The 20,764-nt window shown below is 41.3% G+C and overlaps 1 protein-coding gene across 3 annotated transcripts in view; it reads left to right on the top strand.

The window, feature by feature from the left end:
• The window catches only part of ADGRA3 (adhesion G protein-coupled receptor A3), a 110,775-nt gene that overhangs the window by 54,839 nt on the left and 35,172 nt on the right, over nucleotides 1-20,764 (top strand). For all 3 annotated transcript variants that reach the window (XM_036330143.1, XM_036330133.1, XM_036330152.1), the window contains 4 exons: nucleotides 1,386-1,550; nucleotides 5,149-5,350; nucleotides 6,518-6,673; nucleotides 18,372-18,533. In XM_036330143.1, coding sequence (XP_036186036.1) covers nucleotides 1,386-1,550; nucleotides 5,149-5,350; nucleotides 6,518-6,673; nucleotides 18,372-18,533 — 685 coding nt within the window. The remainder of the gene's footprint in view (nucleotides 1-1,385; nucleotides 1,551-5,148; nucleotides 5,351-6,517; nucleotides 6,674-18,371; nucleotides 18,534-20,764) is intronic.

Here is a 20,764-nt window from a genome sequence, read left to right as displayed (position 1 = left end):
ATTACTTTGCTACAAAGCAAGTACCAAATGAAAAATCACTGTGGAACAAGAAATAAGTATATCATTCTGATGTTTGATTAATTGTATAATGCCCGACGGGTACACACAGGCCATTAGGTATAGCTGTTATTTAAGAATGAAATGTTTCTTCCAAATTGATGTGTAGTATTTTTTCAAATGGCTAGTACATTATTAGGACCTAGATGCACAGCTTGGAGATTTAACTTGGTAATTGGAAACTGCGCCATAAGAAAGTTACCTGGTCAGTGAAAGGGCTGTGAACCAAGAAGGTTTGGGAACCTATTAGATCCCAGATTGCCAGTTCTTTTATACACTTCTTCCTGGTTCAGTAGAGTCATATGAACAGAAAGTGTGATAAACTTTCTGGTTACTTAAATTTAATGCCAGACTCATTTGTGTCACTTTATCTGGGAATCGATTAATTACAGTGTATTGATTTATTTACTGATAGTAAAGAGGACATTGTCTTTGATTCAGAATAATAGTGCCTCAAAGTCTTCATTAGAACATTTGTTGTGTGTAGCCATTGATAACTTAGGAGACTGGAAAAATGTGTATTAAACTCCAAGACATAATTTTGTAAGCTACTTCAATGATACTTTATGTCTAATTACTTACCATTTGTATCTACTTAGAAGCAAAGCCTAATTTGTCCTGTGGGGGTGGGGAGTAAAGGTTAATTAAATGTTCTGACATTTGCTCTTTAATGAATAGGTTTTGTATTAGAGAATTGTGACTTCATCTTGCAAATCAAATTTCCAGATAACTGTTGAGATATGTAGCCGTTTTGGAAATTAAAGTATACCTTTATGTGGAAACTCCTTTTGTTAAGCCATTAATTAGTGATTTGCTACCTCTTTTTAGAGACTTAGCAAGTTATTTCTTGTATAACCCTTTTTCCAAAGACTGTTTTACCTTAAATGTTTTCATAATTACATACTTTAAAATATGAATCTTCTTTGTTCATGCTTGAATCTTTTCCTTAGAATCAGTGAGAAGGTAGATGTTGGTTTTGCTTTGGAATGTGCCGCGATGTTTCTGCCTTTGCACTTGCTGTCCCCCCTCCCTGCTGTGCCCTGCTCTCCCTTTTTCTGGAAGAAGTCTCAGGCATTATGTACCATTGCACCTTATTCCTACTTCTGTTATCACCCTTGTCCTCGTATTTAAGTCTCTTAACCTGCTTGTCCTGACTTGCTGCTCAAGTCCTTAAATGGAGGGACATTTTTAAAATGTGTTTTAATCTAAAAGCGCGTGGCCCACAATGTGCATTCAGGCGTATTTGCTAACTGAGTGATCGAAGCCTAGGTTGTTTCCCTTCTTGCCTGACCATATTTTCTCTCTTTTTAAAATCTTTCTTCATGCAGTGCCCTAACCATTTCTAATATTCAGGCTGGATCAACTGGAAATTGGGGCTGTCATGTCCAGACCAAGCGCGGAAACAACACACGAACTGTCGATATTGTCGTGTTAGAAAGCTCTGCACAGTACTGTCCTCCCGAGAGGGTGGTAAACAACAAAGGTGACTTCAGGTCAGTGGCGTGAAAGTGACTTGCCCCATGTCCCTTTTTATCCTCAAAGGTTCTTAATTTGTCTCCTATTCTCAGTAAGAATATTGGAGAAATGTATATGTACATTTACATTCAAAGGCTGTTAAATTACATTGTTTACCCATATCTTCAGAAAAAAATCACTTTTACTGTCGTGGTAAACAACCTGCTTCCCTATTTATAATGGTCTGGCCCTCTAGCAACTTCAGCACGAAATTACAGCTAATTTGCCTACAAATGTCAGGTGGTCATAATAATCTGGCCACTCAGTGTATATAAATGGGGAATATAGATATATCTACCTATACCTATACCTATACCTATACCTATACCTATACGATACCTATACTCATACCCGTACCCATACCCATACCCATACCCATACCTTCACCTACACCTACAACATACCTATACCTATATCATACCCATAATATACCTATACCTATACCTATACCTATACCTATACCTATACCTATACCTATACCTATACCTATACCATACCTATATCTATATCTATCTATATCTATATCTATATCTATATCTATATCTATATCTATATCTATATCTATATCTATATCTATATCTATATCTATCTATATCTATATCTATATCTATATCTATATCTATCTATATTTATATATCCTTATATAGCTAAGGACTGCACTTTAGAAGAACAATGATTTAAGAATCATTTACAAAGATAAAAATACAAATGGCCTGAACTTTTTCTCAAATCTGTTGATTTATGAGTCCTGAAGGTAGAGCGAGAGATGTTCATTTTTAACAGGTGGTTTTATTGAAAAAGTTAAGAACTATTACTATGGTAGGGAAACATTTTGGAAATTCTGAAGTACAGAATTCAAACTAATAGTATCTTCCCCCTTACCCCCGCAAAGCTTTGCAAACTTTTATATTACTAATTCCCTTTTAACTACTGGCAGTTAAGTGGAACTATAATTAGGAGAAACACATCCAATTTCCCTCCCCCATTTTGTTCTTCTTGCTTAGCTGCCAGAAGAATGAAATGGGGGAGGAAATTGGATTTGTGTTTTTTGTTCCTTTTTTTTTTAATTTTCCTTGACCTGAGTATATGGAAATTGGCATTCATTATTGCCAATAGGTAAATCTTTGGGAAATGAAAGCTATTGGACGGCCTGAAACTTGGGAGCCATTGGTATTGGACTCAGTTAACATGAGCAGAACGACTAAAAGACTGCAAATTAAATTTCCTGATAACTATTGTGTTAGTTTTTTTAATTTTTTTAGAAAGTTTAGAATTTGTGAGAGGTAACAACTTTTACCTTAGACTCGTTTACTTTTAAAAAGTTGCTTGAAAACATCCTTAAATTTATTATTTACTCAATGTCCTTTATGTTCAGGATTCTAATACTGAATTTGTAGTCGATATAAATGAAGGGGAATATGTTGCTTTTAAAAGCAGTGTGAAGATTGTGAGTGCCAGTTTGTATTGTTTGTGATTGATACCACTGCTGTCTCCTTCGTGTACAGCCCAATTTTTAAGGATAAGAAAATCCTTTGGTGTTAGTCTTTCAAGTCCAAGGTGAAGAAGCCATAACAACATCTTTAGCTGAGCTAATTCTTCATTGCTTTTTTAAAAATTGTCTTTTTTTAATCTTCTTGACATGAATATGTGGAAGTCAGTATTTATTATTGCTAGTGGATAGGTCCTTTATATTGATTAACTGTTAATCTATAATACTTATATTAAAGTAAAATAGATAACATTTGTTAATTTTGTCATAGTCAAAATATTTCATTAAATAATTATAATAGTTTTCTGTTTATGGTGGATTTTCTATTTTTACTTATAGTGTTTGAGTATTTTATATTTTTAAAAATAGAAGAGAAATCTAATCATTCAGCTGATTAATGAATTACTCATCTTTTGATATGCCTTAAGGTATTAGCATTTAAACTTCCACTGCACTTGTAAGAATTTAGTTTAGTGTTGCTTGATCTATTTATGCCAATTTTTAAAAAAAAATATATTTCATTGATTTTTTACAGAGAGGAAGGGAGAGGGATAGAGAGCTAGAAACATCGATGAGAGAGAAACAGCGATCAGCTGCCTCCTGCACACCTCCCACTAGGGATGTGCCCACAACCAAGGTACATGCCCTTGACCGGAATCGAACCTGGGACCTTTCAGTCCACAGGCCGACGCTGTATCCACTGAGCCAAACCAGTTAGGGCTATTTATGCCAATTTTGATGATGAATTATATTTTTTGTGACGGGTATAATTTAGCAGTTCCTGTGTTGCCGGTCAGCTCTAACTTTTATTAACTATGTTCAATTTCATTGCCAGTTTTAGAGAAATGGAGCTCAGATAACAAAGATTTTCCCAGCCCAGTTCGTGATGACCTAGTCACTTGCATAGGGAGGGGCTTCTCCCAGGCAAATTCGGTTTCATACTGTGTTGGGGGCCTTCAAGACCCTTCACCCCAAGTGTAGACATTTGCTAGAAGGCTACAGGACTCAGCATATAGTTGCAGTGACAGCTAAGGTGTACTATGGTGATGTAGTAAGGTGCACAGCAGTGTCACAGGGACCCACGTGCAGGCTCCTCTGTGCTCTCTCCCTCCCATGGGGCTCACGCAGAGTCTACTCCCTCTCCAGCCATGAAAAGGCAACAACCTCTAGCAGTGTTTCTGCCCGGGGAAGCCCATTGGAGTCTCAGCACCCAGAATTCTCACTGCTGGTCATGTAGGCACATAAAGTTTCAGACTCCCAGGAAGAAAGCAGGTGTTCTGCATAACCCAACTGCTCGTGCCAGGAGTCTAGCCACAGTGAGCTGCCCTTACCAGCTAACTGTTCCCGGGCACTCTCTTGGTTCCAAATTCCTAGACTCCACTTGCCACTGAGGGGTCAGTGTTGCAAGCAAGCCCTTCCAGGGACGGCAGTCCTGGCCCTGCCATGGGAACTCTGTTCTGAGGATATGCTAGCTCTGCTTCTGCGAAAAGTCACATTCTCATTATCCTGGAGAAGGTTCCTCATGGTTATATAGGTCAACAATATTTTAACAGTAATTAAAAACAAACGCAAAACTCGTTCTTGCACCATTTTTCTTTTTTGCTGCACAAGATACACTTTCCCTATGTTTATAGCAACTTTTAGAATATTTTAGGAAAATATCCTATTCTGTTATGCTTTTAAAATATACTTGGCTGTTAGCTTTAAACTGTTTAGGCCATGTGAACCTTTAAAAAAGTAATTTGGGTCTTTATTCTTTTTTAAAAATATATATTTTTATTGGTTTCAGAAGGGAAGGGAGAGGGAGAGAGAGAATCATTGATCGGCTGCCTCCTGCACGCCCCTCCCTGGGGATCGAGCCCACACCCGGGCTTGATCAGGAATTGAACTGTGACCTCCTGGTTCATAGGTTGGCACTCAACCACTGAGCCACACTGGCTGGGCCGGATCTTTCATCTTAAAGGAGTTTTGTTTGTTTCTTCTTCTTGATTTTTCCCCTATGATTGTATGTGGCATGTTCTCTTCCTGGGTTTTCCTCCTCTGTGGCTGTGTGGGTTTCTTACACTGTTTTGCCTTCATGTGCCCAGGTGGCCCAGGACGTTGGCGGGCATCACTGCCTACCTACAGTGCACGCGGAATACCCATGGCAGTGGGATCTACCCGGGGAGCCCGCAGGATGAGAGGAAGGCTTGGCGCAGATGTGACCGAGGTGGCTTTTGGGCAGATGACGACTATTCTCGCTGCCAGTATGCGAACGATGTCACTAGAGTCCTTTATATGTTTAACCAGGTAACTGGAAAGCCTGCTGTTTGCTGAGGTTGCTGATAAAGCATGGTGTTCAGACCGTATATGTAAGGTCTCTTGGTTACCTATGAATAAGTCATAAGGACTTGGTGATCATACTGCAGTTGACGGATCTGTTTTTTGGAATAAGGTCTCCTCTTCTCAACTGGTGATCAAGGCCCTCTGTGGCGTCACTCTTTCCTGTTACCACCTGACATTGTGCCTTTGTCTGAATACCTTTATCATCTCTGTCCACCAGACAAAATCCCAACCATCCTTCACATCCACCTGGGTAGCCAACTCTTGGGTTCCTTTCTATAGTCCCGTTGTCACAAGTGACCCCTTGTCATACGTGTACCACTCAGGTGCCTTTTCCTGTCTTTACTTCTATCCACCTTTTTTTTTTTTATCCTCACCTGAGAATATGTTTTTATTGATCAGAGAGTGAGAGGAAGGGAGAGAGAAGGAAAAAAATCGATGTGATAGAGAAACCGATTGGTTGCCTCCCATGTGCTCCCCAACTGGGGATTGAACCTGCAACCCTGCAACCCTTTGGTGTACTGGACGATGCTCCAACCAACTGAGCCACCCAACCAGGGTTCTATGCATCTTTTTAAACCAAACCAGATTATAAGCACCTGGAAGATAGTTTCTGTTACACATTTTCTTATGATCCTTAGCACCGGTATACCCTTTTTGCAATGATTGGTGCCGAGTCATGTTTAAGTCAATCAATCAATCAATCAATCAATAAATAAATGCAAAAGGTCACTGGAAGTGAGTGCTTGGAGATACAGACAAGTAAGTCAGTGTCTCATACTCCCATGTGGGGCGGCATTGGTCCTCCCAGCTGGAGTTCTCAGGAAAGGGCTCACTAAGCAATTGGGGTTGCATTTGTGTAGAATTTGGATAAACAGAGACCAAGAGACGGTGCAGCATGTTTACCTGGTGGAGTCTTATGTATTACATTTCATTCTAAGTTTTCAAAACATTGCACTCAGGTTTGTTTCCACTAAAATTTCATTTTCTAAAGTTTGAATAAGCATGTTAAGGAGGTTATAGTGAGCAAATGATGTAATGTGAATGCATTGCAATGTTATGAAATGCAAAGAAAAATGTCCAAAATTTTGTTCATCCATTTGCTAAGTGCTTCTTCTTACCTTTTCGATGTAGATGCCTCTCAATATTACCAACGCTGTGGCCACAGCCAGGCAGTTACTGGCTTATACCGTGGAAGCAGCCAACTTTTCTGACAAGATGGATGTCATATTTGTGGCTGAAATGATAGAAAAATTTGGAAGATTTACCAAAGAGGAAAAATCAAAAGAGGTATTTTTCTAGTTCCAAGTCGTTAACAAGTCAACAAGTGGTCACGTGATAGACTTGAATCTTTTTTAACACCTGGTTATGTTGGCTGTATTTGAACTAAATAAATACACTTTCCATGTTGAAAATTGCCATTCAGAAACTTACGCTCTGTTAGTGGCCTTTCATTGAGAGGACTGGAGGTGAACGGTCAGTTCTTGGAAGAAAAGGGATATGATAGAGCATAGCCTTCCTGTGAGAAGGCACCTTTGCTCTACATGATATTCTTCAGGGTTAGCCAGGGCTGCCTGTGGCTGGCTTTCCAGATTTTTCTTCCCCACACAGGCCCCTCTGTTCCTTCTTCTGCATAAGCTGTAGTCACCCAGATTGTGTGTTAAGTTGCTTAATTCCTTTGGTAATGTCCCGGAGAAATGCAAGACTGTCCTAGGGACTTGATTGAAATTTCAAATTATTGGAATAGGCACAATATGAAAATTCCGTGGCTTTGAAAATGAGTGCATTTTAATGGGACCATATTAAAACTATGATGTGCTTGTCCACATGGTATCCTGTAGGGGAAACCATTGACTGCAGCAGTTTTCAGAATGAATGAGCAGCAAATCATGCTTTGAATGAATTTGAAGATGCAGATTTAAGTTTCCAGCTACACGGGAACTTTATATAGACTGAGACTGTTTCATTTTTTAAAAATATGGTGTTTTTTTTGATATTAGAAAGAGAGGAAGAGAGAGTGAAAGAAAGATAGAAACACCCCCTAACTGCGAATAGAACTGTGACCTCTTGGTTCATGGGATGGGACTCATCCACTGAGCCACACTGTTTCTTTTTTGATGGAATCATGACTTTTAGAAGTAGAATAAACCCAGATCAAGTCATAAACTGAAGCCCAAAGAAAATGAAACCATTTAGCCACGGTTATCCAGCTAGGGGAGGGCAGGGCTGGAAACAGAAGCCAGAGCCTTGCTGTCTAATCCAGAAGTTTCCTGCAGGTTCACATTTACTTTCTAGCACAATGTTGCCCTGTCCTAATATTCTAGAAGTACTCAGCATACAGTGGTAGGGGAAAATACTATGCTAAACAAAGTCTATGTGTGGGCCTCTCAGATTCATATATATTGAAAGATAAAAAAAAAAAAAAAAAAAAAAAAAAAAAGCCTTGTTTTCCTAAATCATTTAAGCAAGGGAAAATTTTTGGTAGAATATTTATTAATATCTTGCATTTTGGAGATAAGTTTTGAAAATGCAGCCCCAGGTCATCAGGCGCTCTACTGGATATGATGTAGCTATTAAAGGATGGAAAATAGCTCAGCCAGTGTGGCTCAGTGGTTGAGCATCTACCTATGAACCAGGAGGTCACGGTTTGATTCCTGGTCAGGGCACATGCCTGGGTTTGGGGCTCGATCCCCAGTAGGAGGCATGCAGGAGGTAGCCAATCAGTGATTCTCTTATCATTGATGCTTGTATCTCTCTCCTTCTTCCTTCCTCTCTGAAATCAATAAATCCTAAAAAAAAAAAAAAAAAAAAAAAAAGGAGGGGAGGGGGAAGGAACATAGATATGTGTGTGTAAATGGGACGTGGGTAAACGTTTCAGTGTTGTTATCTGAACTTCAGACCACAGTTTTGTAGTGAACTGTCCTGCACTTTGATTGTGTCTCTGGGCCACAGCCTGCTCCCTGTGTGAGTTTTCTCAGCCCTGGGAGAAGCTGCCTGGCTCTGGCTCTGTGGTAATACTCCTCTCCATTCTTGATTATAATCACAGTTTAGCTGCCCACATGATTACGAGCCATTCATGGAAGTGGGATGTTTCCAGTCGCTGGAGCAATTGGAATGACATTTGCAATGTGGACACTGAAAAAGATTTTGCCATCGTATATATGTATTCCCATGCCTCTCTGTTTTGATGTCAGGGACTTTGGCTCACCGCCCCCGCTCCTGAAGAGCAGTGCGGTGCCCAGAGGTGTGCGTTTCACCGTGTTTGCCCATGTGTGGTGGGAATGGTCTGCCGCTTTGTCCTGTTGATGACGGAAAGTGAATTTTGTTTCATGAGTTATTAATTAACCGAGGGCCCTTTATTTTTAAAATGGGGATGGCACTTGCCCTGCTTAACTTCAAAATGTGTGCGCACAAGTGAGAAAATACAGGTGAAACTATTTTGTGCAATAGTTGCAAAGCTAGGATGTGATTGTGTAGGTTTCGGAAATTTAACATTCTTATGATCTCAGAAGATAAGAATGAGGGTCTTTCTAAAAAAATATATATATATATATCAGAATGCTTTAGTGACTTTAAAACCTTGGTTTGATGTAGATTCCTGTCACTTTCACTGGTTGACCTGGGAGGTAAAGATTGAATTATCTTTGAAAATAAATGATGTAGAAAGAAGAAACAGGAACAATTTCAGGATTGAATAACTGAGGTATAAAGGTACTATTATTACTCATGGTGCATTGACAGACATCCTACCTGATTCTTTGGAAAGTTAAACTGAAGGCTGTAGCTTTCACTGTTTATTAGTCTAATAAAATGAAATTATGAGGGTTAGGGAGGCACCATTTTAAGTTAATTACAAAAGCATAAAATTATATTAAGGTATCCTAAAATGCATATGGCTTAATTGGACAAATAATTAAATTGATTTTTGTTTTATGTCCAAAAAGTTGCTCTGCTCTGGATAATTTCACAGCTGAAATATTGTGAGGCAGTTGCCTCTGTAACCTGGGATTGGATCTGGCCGACCCAAGCGGGTGCTCTGTGGTGAGGGCGGATACTAAACGCTACCAAATGGCCAGGTCCACGTGGTGTGTTCAGTGGGGTCTTTTAAAAACACCTGAAGGCTGCCTGTCAGGCAGCATAAGCATTTGTTCCATATTTAGGAGCATGATGAAAGCATCACGTGCCCATTTCAGAAGATGAGAAGGTAGAGATTACTCTGCTTGTGTGGTGGTACCCGTCCTGTGTTCTAGTTCCAAAGTGGAAGTGAGGCAGCTCGTTGGGCACATGTTTATGCACAGGTTTAAAAAATGTAAAGTCTTTCATTTATTCATTTTAAAACATAGTTACTTCTGTATCAGCTGTTGTGTTTTCCTTTTTCTTTTTACTATTTCTATTTTTTTTCTTTCTTCTTGATCTTGCTTGTCAGACTTTTCTGTATTGTTCAACTTTGCAGAGACCCAGCTGCTGGCTTTGTGATCCTTTTCAGAGTATTGTCTCTCAAACTTGACCCTGCCTCTGTGTCACCTGGGGAGGTTTGTCAAGCAAAGTTTGCGTATCTAGTTAAGTTCCAGGCGATGCTAGACAGCATGTCTCTGAGAAAGGCACAGGCTTTGACAACCACTATTATGTGTTCACTAGAGGCCCAGTGCATGAAATTCATTCCCTAGGCCTGGCTAGTGATCAGGGCCTATCGGGGCCATCTCGCCCAGTCCCGATCAGGGTCTGGCCAGCCAGGGCCTGGGGGCCTGCCAGCTGCCAGATAGGGCCTGCCGGATGGGGGAAGGAGTGGGGAGGGACCGCGGGAGGTTTGCTGGCTGAGGGTTGGGATGGGGAGGTTGGCTGGCCATGGGATGTTGGCTGTTGGAGCGCACTGACCACCAGGGGGCAGTTTCTGCATTGAATGTCTGCCCCCTGGTGGTCAGTGCGTGTCATAGCGACTGGTCGTTCAGTCGTAATGGTCGCTTAGGCTTTTATATATATAGATGTTCTCTACTTATTTGTTTAACATTTTTTCCTTTAGGTCTAACCTTTTGAAAAGTTTTTAGAAACTTTTTGTGGGAACATTCTAAAAGTATAGGAGAATGTTTTTATTAATACCTACATTATACCTTTCACCTTCAATAATTTTCAGTATTTACCAGATGTATTCCTTTCATCCATTCATTTCCTTTGCCCTCCATCCCTCTCTCTTTTTTCTCTTCCCCCCTGTTTGTTCATTCATTTCTTTCCTTCCTTTCTTCCTCTCTTCCACCCCTTCTCTTTCTTTCTCAATGCTGCATCATTTAATAGTGAATTCTGGATGTCATATTCTATCCATAATTTTCCTACAATACAAGGAATTTTAAAATGGAACCATATTATTATGTCACCAAAATGAGTTCTAAGTCCTTAATAACATGAAATATATAGTCCACATTCAGTTTTCCTTAATTATGTTTTTTATTAATTGATTGATTTGAGAGACAGACAGACATTGATTTGTTGTTCCACTTATTTATTCATTCATTGGTTGCTTCTTGTATGTGCCCTGGATGGGTATCAAACCCACATCCTTGGAGTATCCATCTGGATGATGCTCTAACCAACTGAGCTACCGGCCAGGGCTGATTATGGTTTTTGAAAAAGTTAGACCTTATGTCTGGTTCCCTTATGGAATTCATTTATATAATTTTGCAGTTGGTATGTGGGATTTTTTTTTAGACAGTTAATTATATCACCAGCAAATAACAATTAGTTATTCTAACTGTTCCTGTATTAAATGTCTTTTTGCTTTTTTCCGGTTATACATTGGTGAGGACCTCAGAACAATGTTGATTAGTGTTGGTGATACAGGATATTAATGATAATGGTCTAATTTATCATTATTAATAAGTGTGATATGTTTGCTTTTGCCAAGTGCCTGGGGACAATACCAGGGTAATTGGTCAGTCGCTTTGAAATTAGTTCTCAGCTAGAGGTTTTTCCGACCATGGAAGTCCTATGAAATCTGACCTCAGACCTGTGAGAAGGTCAACTTGTGTTGATAAGGTGTGAGAGAGGACAACTTACTCCTTCTACCTTGAATCAAGATCAAGTTTCAAGTTCCTTGCCGTCCTTCTTCTGTGAGCCTGATTTGGTGCTGGTGTGCCCTGACCCTGGAGGTTTCTCTTTGGTTATCAGCTTCATCGCTGGTCTGCTCCTGTGAAGCCTGGGGGGGAGGGGGAGGTCCTCGGCCCCTTGTGGATGTCAAGGCATAGTCCAAGCACAGTCCATGGGGACAGAGTTCACCCGCAGAGCTCCTAGTCCCGCTGTTTTGTTCTTGGCCTCTGGAGGAGTCTTTGCTTTCTGCCTGGTCAGTGGTAAGTAGAAAAATACAACTCTTTTCCCTTCAGCGATTTTCTCTTTTAGAAGGAGAATTGTTCAGAGTATTCAGCTCTCTATTCTTCCAGAAAGGGAGATGCACAGACGTTTTGTCATCAGAAAACACAGAATCTGCTCCCACGGGGAGAATTGGAGGAATCTTAAGCTTTTCTATGTGTGGTTAAGGTGTGGCTGAGGTGGGTGTCCATTGCATCCTATGTCTCTGGACGAGTGTACCTCCCAAGTTCCTAGAATCTGTCATAAAGCAACTTCGTCTACCTGGACCAAATGTTCACCTTTCTGTTGGTAACTGAAAAGATACCTTTATCGCCTTGACTGGAAACATATCAAGAATCACCTTTTCCCCAGTCACAGCAGCTCTGCCCTTGATGCATATTTTTCACTTGTCTCTGTCTCTTTTTCTTCTTTTAAGTCTGTATTTCCCACTCTTTATTTATGTGCTCTTAATTAAAAATAGTTATTTTAAAAATTTTGCTGGGTTACCTCAAATTTTTTCTGAAAGGTAATGAAGAGCCCTGACCTGTTTGGCTCAGTGGATAGAGCATCAGCCTGTGGACTGAAGGGTCCCGGGTCTGATTCCAGTCAAGGGCATGTACCTTGGTTGTGGGCACATTCCCAGTGGTGGGTGTGCAGGAGGCAGCTGATCGATGTTTCTCTCTCATCGATGTTTCTAACTTTCTATCCCTCTCCCTTCCTCTCTGTAAAAAAAAAAAAAAAAAAAAAAGTAATAAAGAATAAATGCAGCATTATTCTCAGCATCATTCCCCTCTTCCTTTCTCACCTGTTTCTCTGGATCCATCATCATCATCATCATCATCACCATCACCACCTCTATACCACAGTAGAACCAGAGGTTTAATATCTGCCATGGGTCCTGATGGTTATCTCAAGGAGACCTCCTATTGAATATTAGCAGCTTAACTAAGCTGGAAGCCAGTAATAGGATCCCGAGACATGCAGGTCACTGGAGCAGCTAACAGTGACATAAATACGCTTTTACAACCTGACTGGCACTAGAGAGCCATTTCTTCATTAAAATCAATCAGGGTAATGACGTTCTTTAAGTTAGGCATCATCTCAGTAACATACTTAATTCATATCTAGGAGAAAATCCTGAAGAATACTTGAACTTCAATAACAACATCAGCTGCTGTTACTATTATTTAGTCCAGTTTGGACTACTTGTCGGTTCCTGTAGTTCTCATTTCTATCTTAGCTGTACCCAAACAACTGCCTCACTTGCTGCCTCATCCACACTCTGCCTGTAATTCTTGCTTTTCTGGTGATTAGAATCAACAAGAGTGCCCCCTGCTGCTTTCTGCTTGAAAGAGAAAAAGTGTGGAGAGAAGTCCAGAGGGATCTAGATTCCTTGGTTTTTCTAAAAAAAAAAAGGCATGAATTATTTAATAAAGATATTTACCTTTTGTTATATTTTTTATCTTACTTTACTATAGAATGAGATGTTCCAAGCACTTTTCATAGAATTTCCAGCCTCATTTTACAAATGAGAAAACTGAGTCTTGGAGAGGCTAATAATTTGCTCATGGGCACCTAACTTGAGACAGAATTGAAAACTTAACCCAGGAGAATTTAACTCCCAGACACATAAATATTCTGCCTTCAGTGTTATCTTATTCTCCTACTACATTGAAATGAAATATCATTACGTTTAGTTTATGCCGTTATCTTCTGTGTTTCATATGCTACCACATCAAATTCATGAAATTTACTGATGATTTTGGTCTCATTCAGATCAGAATTCCAAACATATACTATACAAGGGTGGGCAAAGTAAGTTTACAGCTGCGAGTAGGCGAAACACAGAGTTTATCCGGCTCTTGTGATCATCATAACCTGCATGCCTTTTTCCCCACGAACCACTGTGAGCCTCCTTTTTTTCAGCCCTCGTATCGAGAAGAACAAGAACTATTTCTGTCTCTTAGAACAGATGACATTTAACTTTTCATTGTTATTAATGTGGCATTTTCATCCTTTGGCCTTTATCTGTGATAGAGTGCGTTCCCATGCATTTTCATCTGATCCCGGCCGTTGAGTGTGACAGGTGGGAGAGCAGGTGCGTGAGGCCTTCTGACCCTTCTGTGGCTGCAGTGGCCGTTGGGGAATGGGGTCAAGGGGAAGTACAATGCTTTCTCATGCCGGCTGTGGGTTTGAAGCTCTCTGTGTGTCAGATTTCAAGAATACTTTTTACTCCAGTGTAATGTTTTATGCACTGCTCTCCCTTTTGTGCCCTTTTTGCCGCTGTGGAGGATTCAGAACTGCTTCTGTAATCCAGCCACACACGCCTACAGCATTTTATCATCCCCTACGCTCGAGAGGATGTTGGCATCATTTCCTGTCCCTTAGTTCTTTGCCATTTAGGATGCAACAATGAAGAACAGGTTTTTCTCACCTTAAGGCAGTCACTCGAGTTAACTGCATACCTTCTTAGAGATATTTCTTGTCTTATAATTATTAACACATTAATTTCCATTACTGGCATTATCAGGTGAGCCATAGCAGGGGTTTTTGATCTTATAATAATTACTAGAGGCCCAGTGCACAAATATTTGTGCACTCGGGAGGGTCCCTCAGCCCAGCCTGTGCCCTCTCGCAGTCTGGGACCCCTCGGGGAATAACCACCTGCTGGCTTAGGCCCGCTCACCACCGCTGTACTGGCAGCCATCAGCCTGGCTTGTGGCTGAGCAGAGCTCCCCCTGTGGGAACACACTGACCACCAGGGGGAAGCTCCTGCATTGAGCGTCTGTCCCCTGGTGGTCAGTGTGTGTCATAGTGAACAGTGATTCCCAGTCACTCTGCTGTTAGGATCAATTTGCGTATTACCCTTTTGTTATATAGGATAGAGGCCTGGTGCATGGGTGGGGGCTGGCTGGTTTGCCCTGCAGGGTGTCCTGGATCAGAGTGGGGGTCCCGCTGGGGTGCCTGGCCAGCCTGGGTGAGGGGCTGATGGCTGTTTGCAGGCTGGCCAAGCCCCCAAGCAGAGACCCTCACCCCATTAGGGTGTGGCCAGCCTGGGTGAGGGGCTGATGACTGTTTGCAGGCTGGCCACAGCCACCGAAGCTCCCAGTGGAGGCTGGCTGGAAGCAGTTATCTGGGATTTATTTAGTTTCTATAATTGAAACTTTGTTGCCTTTTGCGGAGGCCACAGCCGGCCAGAGCAGGCGCGAAGCTTGGCTTCCTCTGCTTCCTTGGTTCCGGGGCAACCAAGCCTCCTGCTTGTTCCAGCTCGGTAGCTGCCGGCCACCATCTTGGTTGGTTTAATTTGCATACAGTCACTCTGATTGGCTGGTGGGCGTGGCTTGTGTGTAGTGAAGGTATGGTCAATTAGCATATTTGTCTTTTATTAGTGTAGATAGCTTTTCGGTAGCTAGCAGACCTCATGTTAGATCATCATAAAGTTTCTACATTTAAAACTTTTAAAACGTATAAAACAGGAAGTCTGTTATTTTGAGAATCCGTTAACACTTTCTTAGAGTAGAACCAGTATTTTCCTGTGGTTTTTCTTTCAAGTTTTTGCAGCCAATGGGGATTTATTTGCTGAGAGTCAGAGAGCCTCTTTACCACATCATCTCTTTTATCCTATTTATTTTTGTATGAAAATTTGATATAATAGCAAGTAAAAATAATCGACAAAAACTTAGCCAAATTATTCCAGCTACTCTGAATTTCCTTTGAGAGATGGTAGATATTATTATAAACAGCTGATCTGCTACATAAACAGCTGATCTGCATATTCAGTAATTGACATATTGGAGTCCTTGCCCTTCTTCATAACTTCAGAAATAAGAGCTTCTGCTAGAATTAAATTCACCCCACACCTGTTTAGTAGGAATCAGTGCTGGGGATGTTAATGGTCCATGAATTGTGCAAACAGGCTCAGGATTCTGCAAAGCCTCAGTATCGGCTCTTCCTCATTCTCTGTCAGTTGATGCTATTAATTTCTTGGGTTTGGGGAAAATGCCCTTTGAGAATGTGTGAGTCCATTAAAACAGGGTGCTTGAATTAAATTCCATTACTCTTCATCTTTATTACTCTGCTTATTTCCTTCATTGCAGTTGTAATCTACAGCGCTTTTTTGTTGTTGTTGGAAGGGAGATAGAGAGAGACTGAGAGAGAGAAACATTGATTGGTTGACTCCTGCACACACCCCGACAGGGGGTCAGGGATTGAGCCTGCGTGTGAGATACATGCCCTTGACTGGAATTGAACCTGTGACCCCTCAGTCAGAGGGCTGAGACTCTAACCGCTGAGAAAAACTGGCTAGGGCCTAGAGCACTTTTGAAAAAAGTACTTATTTCATGTGTTTTCTTCACTAGATTATAAGTGTGTTTCTTTCACTGCTCTGTCTCCATTCCTCAGGACAGTGTCCGGCTCACCTTGGTCCTCGGTAAATATTTAGTCAGTGAGCAAATGAATATTGTATTGCTATTGGCTTTTACACCAGGGGTTAGATTCCTCGTGAACAAGGCTATAAATATAAGTAGGACATTGAGTTGCCCCCCTGCCCTTGGGGCATTTACATTGAGAGTAAAATAAGGACAGATCCTGATACACTCTGTGCAGGGCAGTGCGAGGCCAGTGAAGTATTTTTTTAATTGCATGAGTCCAGGATGAGGAGGAAGAGGCAGTTTTGCTGGACACATGGGTCCCGTTTGCATATGGACAGACTTAAAAATGCGCCTTTCCTAGCACTTCTTCCAGAGCCTGTGATCTTCAAAGAGAGCCTGTATTGGGATTCAAGTGCTAGAAACAGGAGCAGTAAAGTTCCAAGGAGAGCTCACACTTGCTGAGTGTTTGCCGTGTGCCGGGCGTGGTCTTGGGAGCCTTATGTGTATCATCAGGACTTAATCTTCTCAACATTCAGGACAGACAGGAGTGTTATTGTTCCCCTTATTCACATAAAGGAGGGTACTGGAGGTTAAGTGGCCAGCACAGCTAGGGGTCAGGATTTGAAGTCTTGGTCTTCACCCCTGTACTTACTCTAGTTATTCAACCCCTTGTTCCCGGGTTTGGTGTCGGGTGTATTTCCGCAGGCCTGTCTTTGTGAAGTGGACTCTGGGTGGGATAGACTGAATTTGTTCCAAACCCACCTCAGCCCTCATAATGATACATCCTGGGAAGAGTGGTGGGTGCAGAAGGGGTTGGAAGGCTCCCCTGGGATCCTGCTATGATCAAAAGACATTCGCAAGCAGCGTTGGCTTTCTGGCTCAGCTTCGGGGCCTCACACCTTTGATGCTTGCATCTTGATTAGAGAGCTAGCCGGCTTCTAACTCCTCTGATTCTGCCCCCGGGAGTGCTTTTGCTGTTCTCTCTGCCATAGATCTCCCTCTCAGGAACATTTTGCTCAATACCAGATCCCCTGGACATCGGTACATCTCATTAGCCCTGCACCTCCAATGCATTCTCTGACATGGGGCATGCAAGTCAGCAGTAGTCAGTGGACATTCACTGGCATTGCCTGACAGATGCTTACATCTGTAAGTTATGAACCGAGTGAATAGAAAGAATCCACTAACTCAATAAAGCAAGTAATGCAAAAGTGTGCACATGTTCGAATCCAATTATTTCATGGAATTGGGAAAGGGAAGGACGAGTTCATTCGAGGTAGAGGAAGCTACTTGTGCGAGGACACGCTCCATGGCCCTGTGTAGGCAGGAACTTCCTGTGGTTGGACATGACTAGGCTTTTGAACATGACCAGAAACTAAAAAGCTAGACAGTGGCTGTTTCTTCATAATATTACTAAGCTAACACTCACACACACACAAAAAAAATGTTTCTAAATGGTTTCCCAGAGTTTAGATCTTTTTTTTTCAATATATTTTTATTGATTTTACAGAGAAGAAGGGAGAGGGATAGTTAGAAACATTGATGAGAGAGAAACATCAGTTGAGAGAGAAACATCAATCAGCTGCCTCCTGCACACCCCTTAATGGGGATGTGCCCACAACCAAGGTACATGCCCTTGACCGGATTCGAACCTGGGACCTTTGAGTCCGCAGGCCGACACTCTATCCACTGAGCTAAACCGGTTAGGGCGAGTTTAGATATTTTTATTTGTGGATCATGTGATGTCTTTTCCTTCCTCTTGATTAATTTGTATCTCCTCCCACTCCCTCAATTTGAATGATACATGTCAATCTTTTCACCAATGATTTTGTGGTCACATAGTTAACCTGTTTTGACTTAACTATCACCAATGGTCATAAACGAATGTGCTATTCGTTTTTAAAAAAATATATTTTATTGATTTTTTACAGAGAGGCAGGGAGAGGGAGAGTTAGAAACATCAATGAGAGAGAAGCATCGATCAGCTGCCTCCTGCACACTCCCTACTGGGGATGTGCCCGCAACCAAGGTACATGCCCTTGACCAGAATCGAACCTGGGATCTTTCAGTCCGCAGGCCAACGCTCTATCCACTGAGCCAAACTGGTCAGGGCTGAATGTGCTGTTCCTACTTGAAGAGGTTTTAATGGGAAACCAGTACAGAGCCTGTTGGGTTGTCACTGGGAAATTTAGACTGCAGACCCATCTTGGTTTCTCAGGAGGATGTGGATGGTGTAAAACAGCTTGTTAAGATGTTTCTTTTCTCTCCCGCTGGCCGACCAGCTAGGGGATGTGATGGTCGACATTGCAAGCAACATCATGCTGGCCGATGAGCGAGTCCTGTGGCTGGCACAGAGGGAGGCGAAAGCCTGCAGCAGGATCGTGCAGTGCCTGCAGCGCATCGCCACGTACCGCCTGGCAAACGGAGCTCACGTGTATTCAACAGTAAGTGCAACGTGATTCTGGAATTCCATTCTGCAAAGTCCTATGCTTTACAGGAAATTTTTTTATCAGGGTTCTTTGTCCGCATGTGGTACTTAGAATGGTGCCTTGCCTAGGAGTAGGCATGCACGTAACCACCTTAAAAGTGAAAGAGACTCTGCATTGTCCTTTGGCTCTACGGTCAATTCTGTCACCTTCCTGGGAGTGGAAGACCGGTCACTTCTTGTGCCCTCTCTGCATGGTTTTGAGATGAGAGTGATGCTGGCAGGCCCCCCAGAAGGGGGATAGCGGCTGTAGTATCCACATGGCCTGCGTTTGGCAGACCCCTGAGTTCAGTCTCACTCGTGAAGTTCTTAAAATTGTTGGGCAAGTGCCGTCTTTTTCAGGTGATTTTTCTGGCTTAATTTGAACATCTGTTCAGCTACAACTATTTAGACGACCACTTCCCTTCCTTTTCTTTTTTCTTTATTTTTTTGCTTTTATTTTTTAATTGAATTTATTGGGGTGGCATTGGTTAATGAATTTTTTTTAATTTTTTGATTTAACTCTGTACCGCTTTCTGAATATTGTATTGTGTGTTCACCACCCCAAGTCAAGTCTTCTTCCATCACCTTTTATCCCCCCCTTTACCTTCTTCTACCTCCTCCACCCTCCTTTCCCTCTGCTAATCCCCATACTGTTGACTATCTATGAGGTTTTGTTTGTTTGTTTGCTAAATCCCATAGCTTTCTCACCCAACCCCTAACCCCTCTCCCCTGTCAGCTGTCAGTTTGTTCTCAGTATCGTCAGGTCAGTCTGTTTCTGTTTTGTTTGTTAGGTTTTTTTTTCCATTAGATTCCATATAGAAGTGAAATCATGTGGTACTTGTCTTTCTCTGACTGGTTTATTTCACTTAGCATAATACCCTCCAGGTCCATCCATGTTGTTGTAAAAAGTAAGATTTTCCTCCTTTTTACAGCTGGGTAGTATTCCATTGTGTAAATGTACCACAGCTTTTATTACCCACTCATTAATGATAGATACTTGATCTGCTTCCAAATTTTGGCTGTTGTAAATAATGCTGTAATGAACATAGGGAGGGGTGCATATATTCTTTGAAATTAATGTTTTGGGTTTCTTCAGGTATATTCCCAGAAGTGGAATTGCTGGATCATAAAACAGTTGTATTTTTGATTTTTTGAGGTGACTCCATACCGCTTTCCAAAGTGTCTGCTCCAATCTGCATTCCCACCGACAATGCATTAGGGTTCCCTTTTCTGCACATCCTTGCCAATAGGTGCTTGTTGATTTATTGATGATAGCCATCAATAAAAGTATGGGTTTATTTCTGGACTCTGTTCTGTTCCATTAACCTACTAGTATATGTCTGTTTTTATGCCAGTACCATGCTGTTTTGATTACTATGGCCTTGTAGTATAGTTTGATATCAGGTAATGTGATTCCTCTAACTTTGTTTTTCTTTCTCAAGATTGCCATGGCTATTCTGTATCTTTTGTGGTTCCATATAAATTTTTGGAATATTTGTTATAGTTCTGTGAATAGGAATTGCATTGAAGCTATAGATTGCTTTAGGTAGTATGGCCATTTTACTGATCCTAATTCTTCCTATCTATGAGCACAGTATATGCTTCCACTTATTTATATCTTCCCCAGTGTCTTTCTTCAGTGTCTTATAATTTTCTGACTACATGTCCGTATTTTACATCCTTGGTTAAATTTATCCCCAGGTATTTTTTTAAATTCAGTTATAAATGGGATTGTTTTCTTAGTTTCCATTTCTGATAGTTCAGTATTGGTGTATATAATCTTAACTGATTTCTGGATATTTATTTTGTATCCTGTTACTTTACTGAATTTACTTATCAGTTCTAGTTGTTTGTTGGAATCTTAGGGTGCCCATGTAGACAGTATAATGGCAGAAGCACCTTTGGAGTGAGCCTGTGTAAAATTTTTATCTGTGAAACCTAATGCAAAGAATTAACTAGATCACCCTGTAAAAGCAAAAAGTGATGACTATGGCATGAAGTGCTGAACAAGGTGACTTTTAAGTGTATCTCCTAAACCCCTATTGCTCTTCCTGTACTGCGATCATTAACAGGGGCCGACCCATATCTCTCGATTTTATAAGACATTTCATTTTCAGCCTACTGTTTTCTGCAAAGCGCTCTTAAAATAAATTATTTTTAATTGACTTTGGATTTATGTCTGATCCTCCACACCTGATGACTTACTCT

The sequence above is a fragment of the Myotis myotis genome, unplaced genomic scaffold (genome assembly GCF_014108235.1).
Source record: "Myotis myotis isolate mMyoMyo1 unplaced genomic scaffold, mMyoMyo1.p scaffold_m19_p_1, whole genome shotgun sequence".
Taxonomy (NCBI): Eukaryota; Metazoa; Chordata; class Mammalia; order Chiroptera; family Vespertilionidae; genus Myotis; species Myotis myotis.
This window is presented reverse-complemented; position numbering and strand designations above follow the sequence as displayed.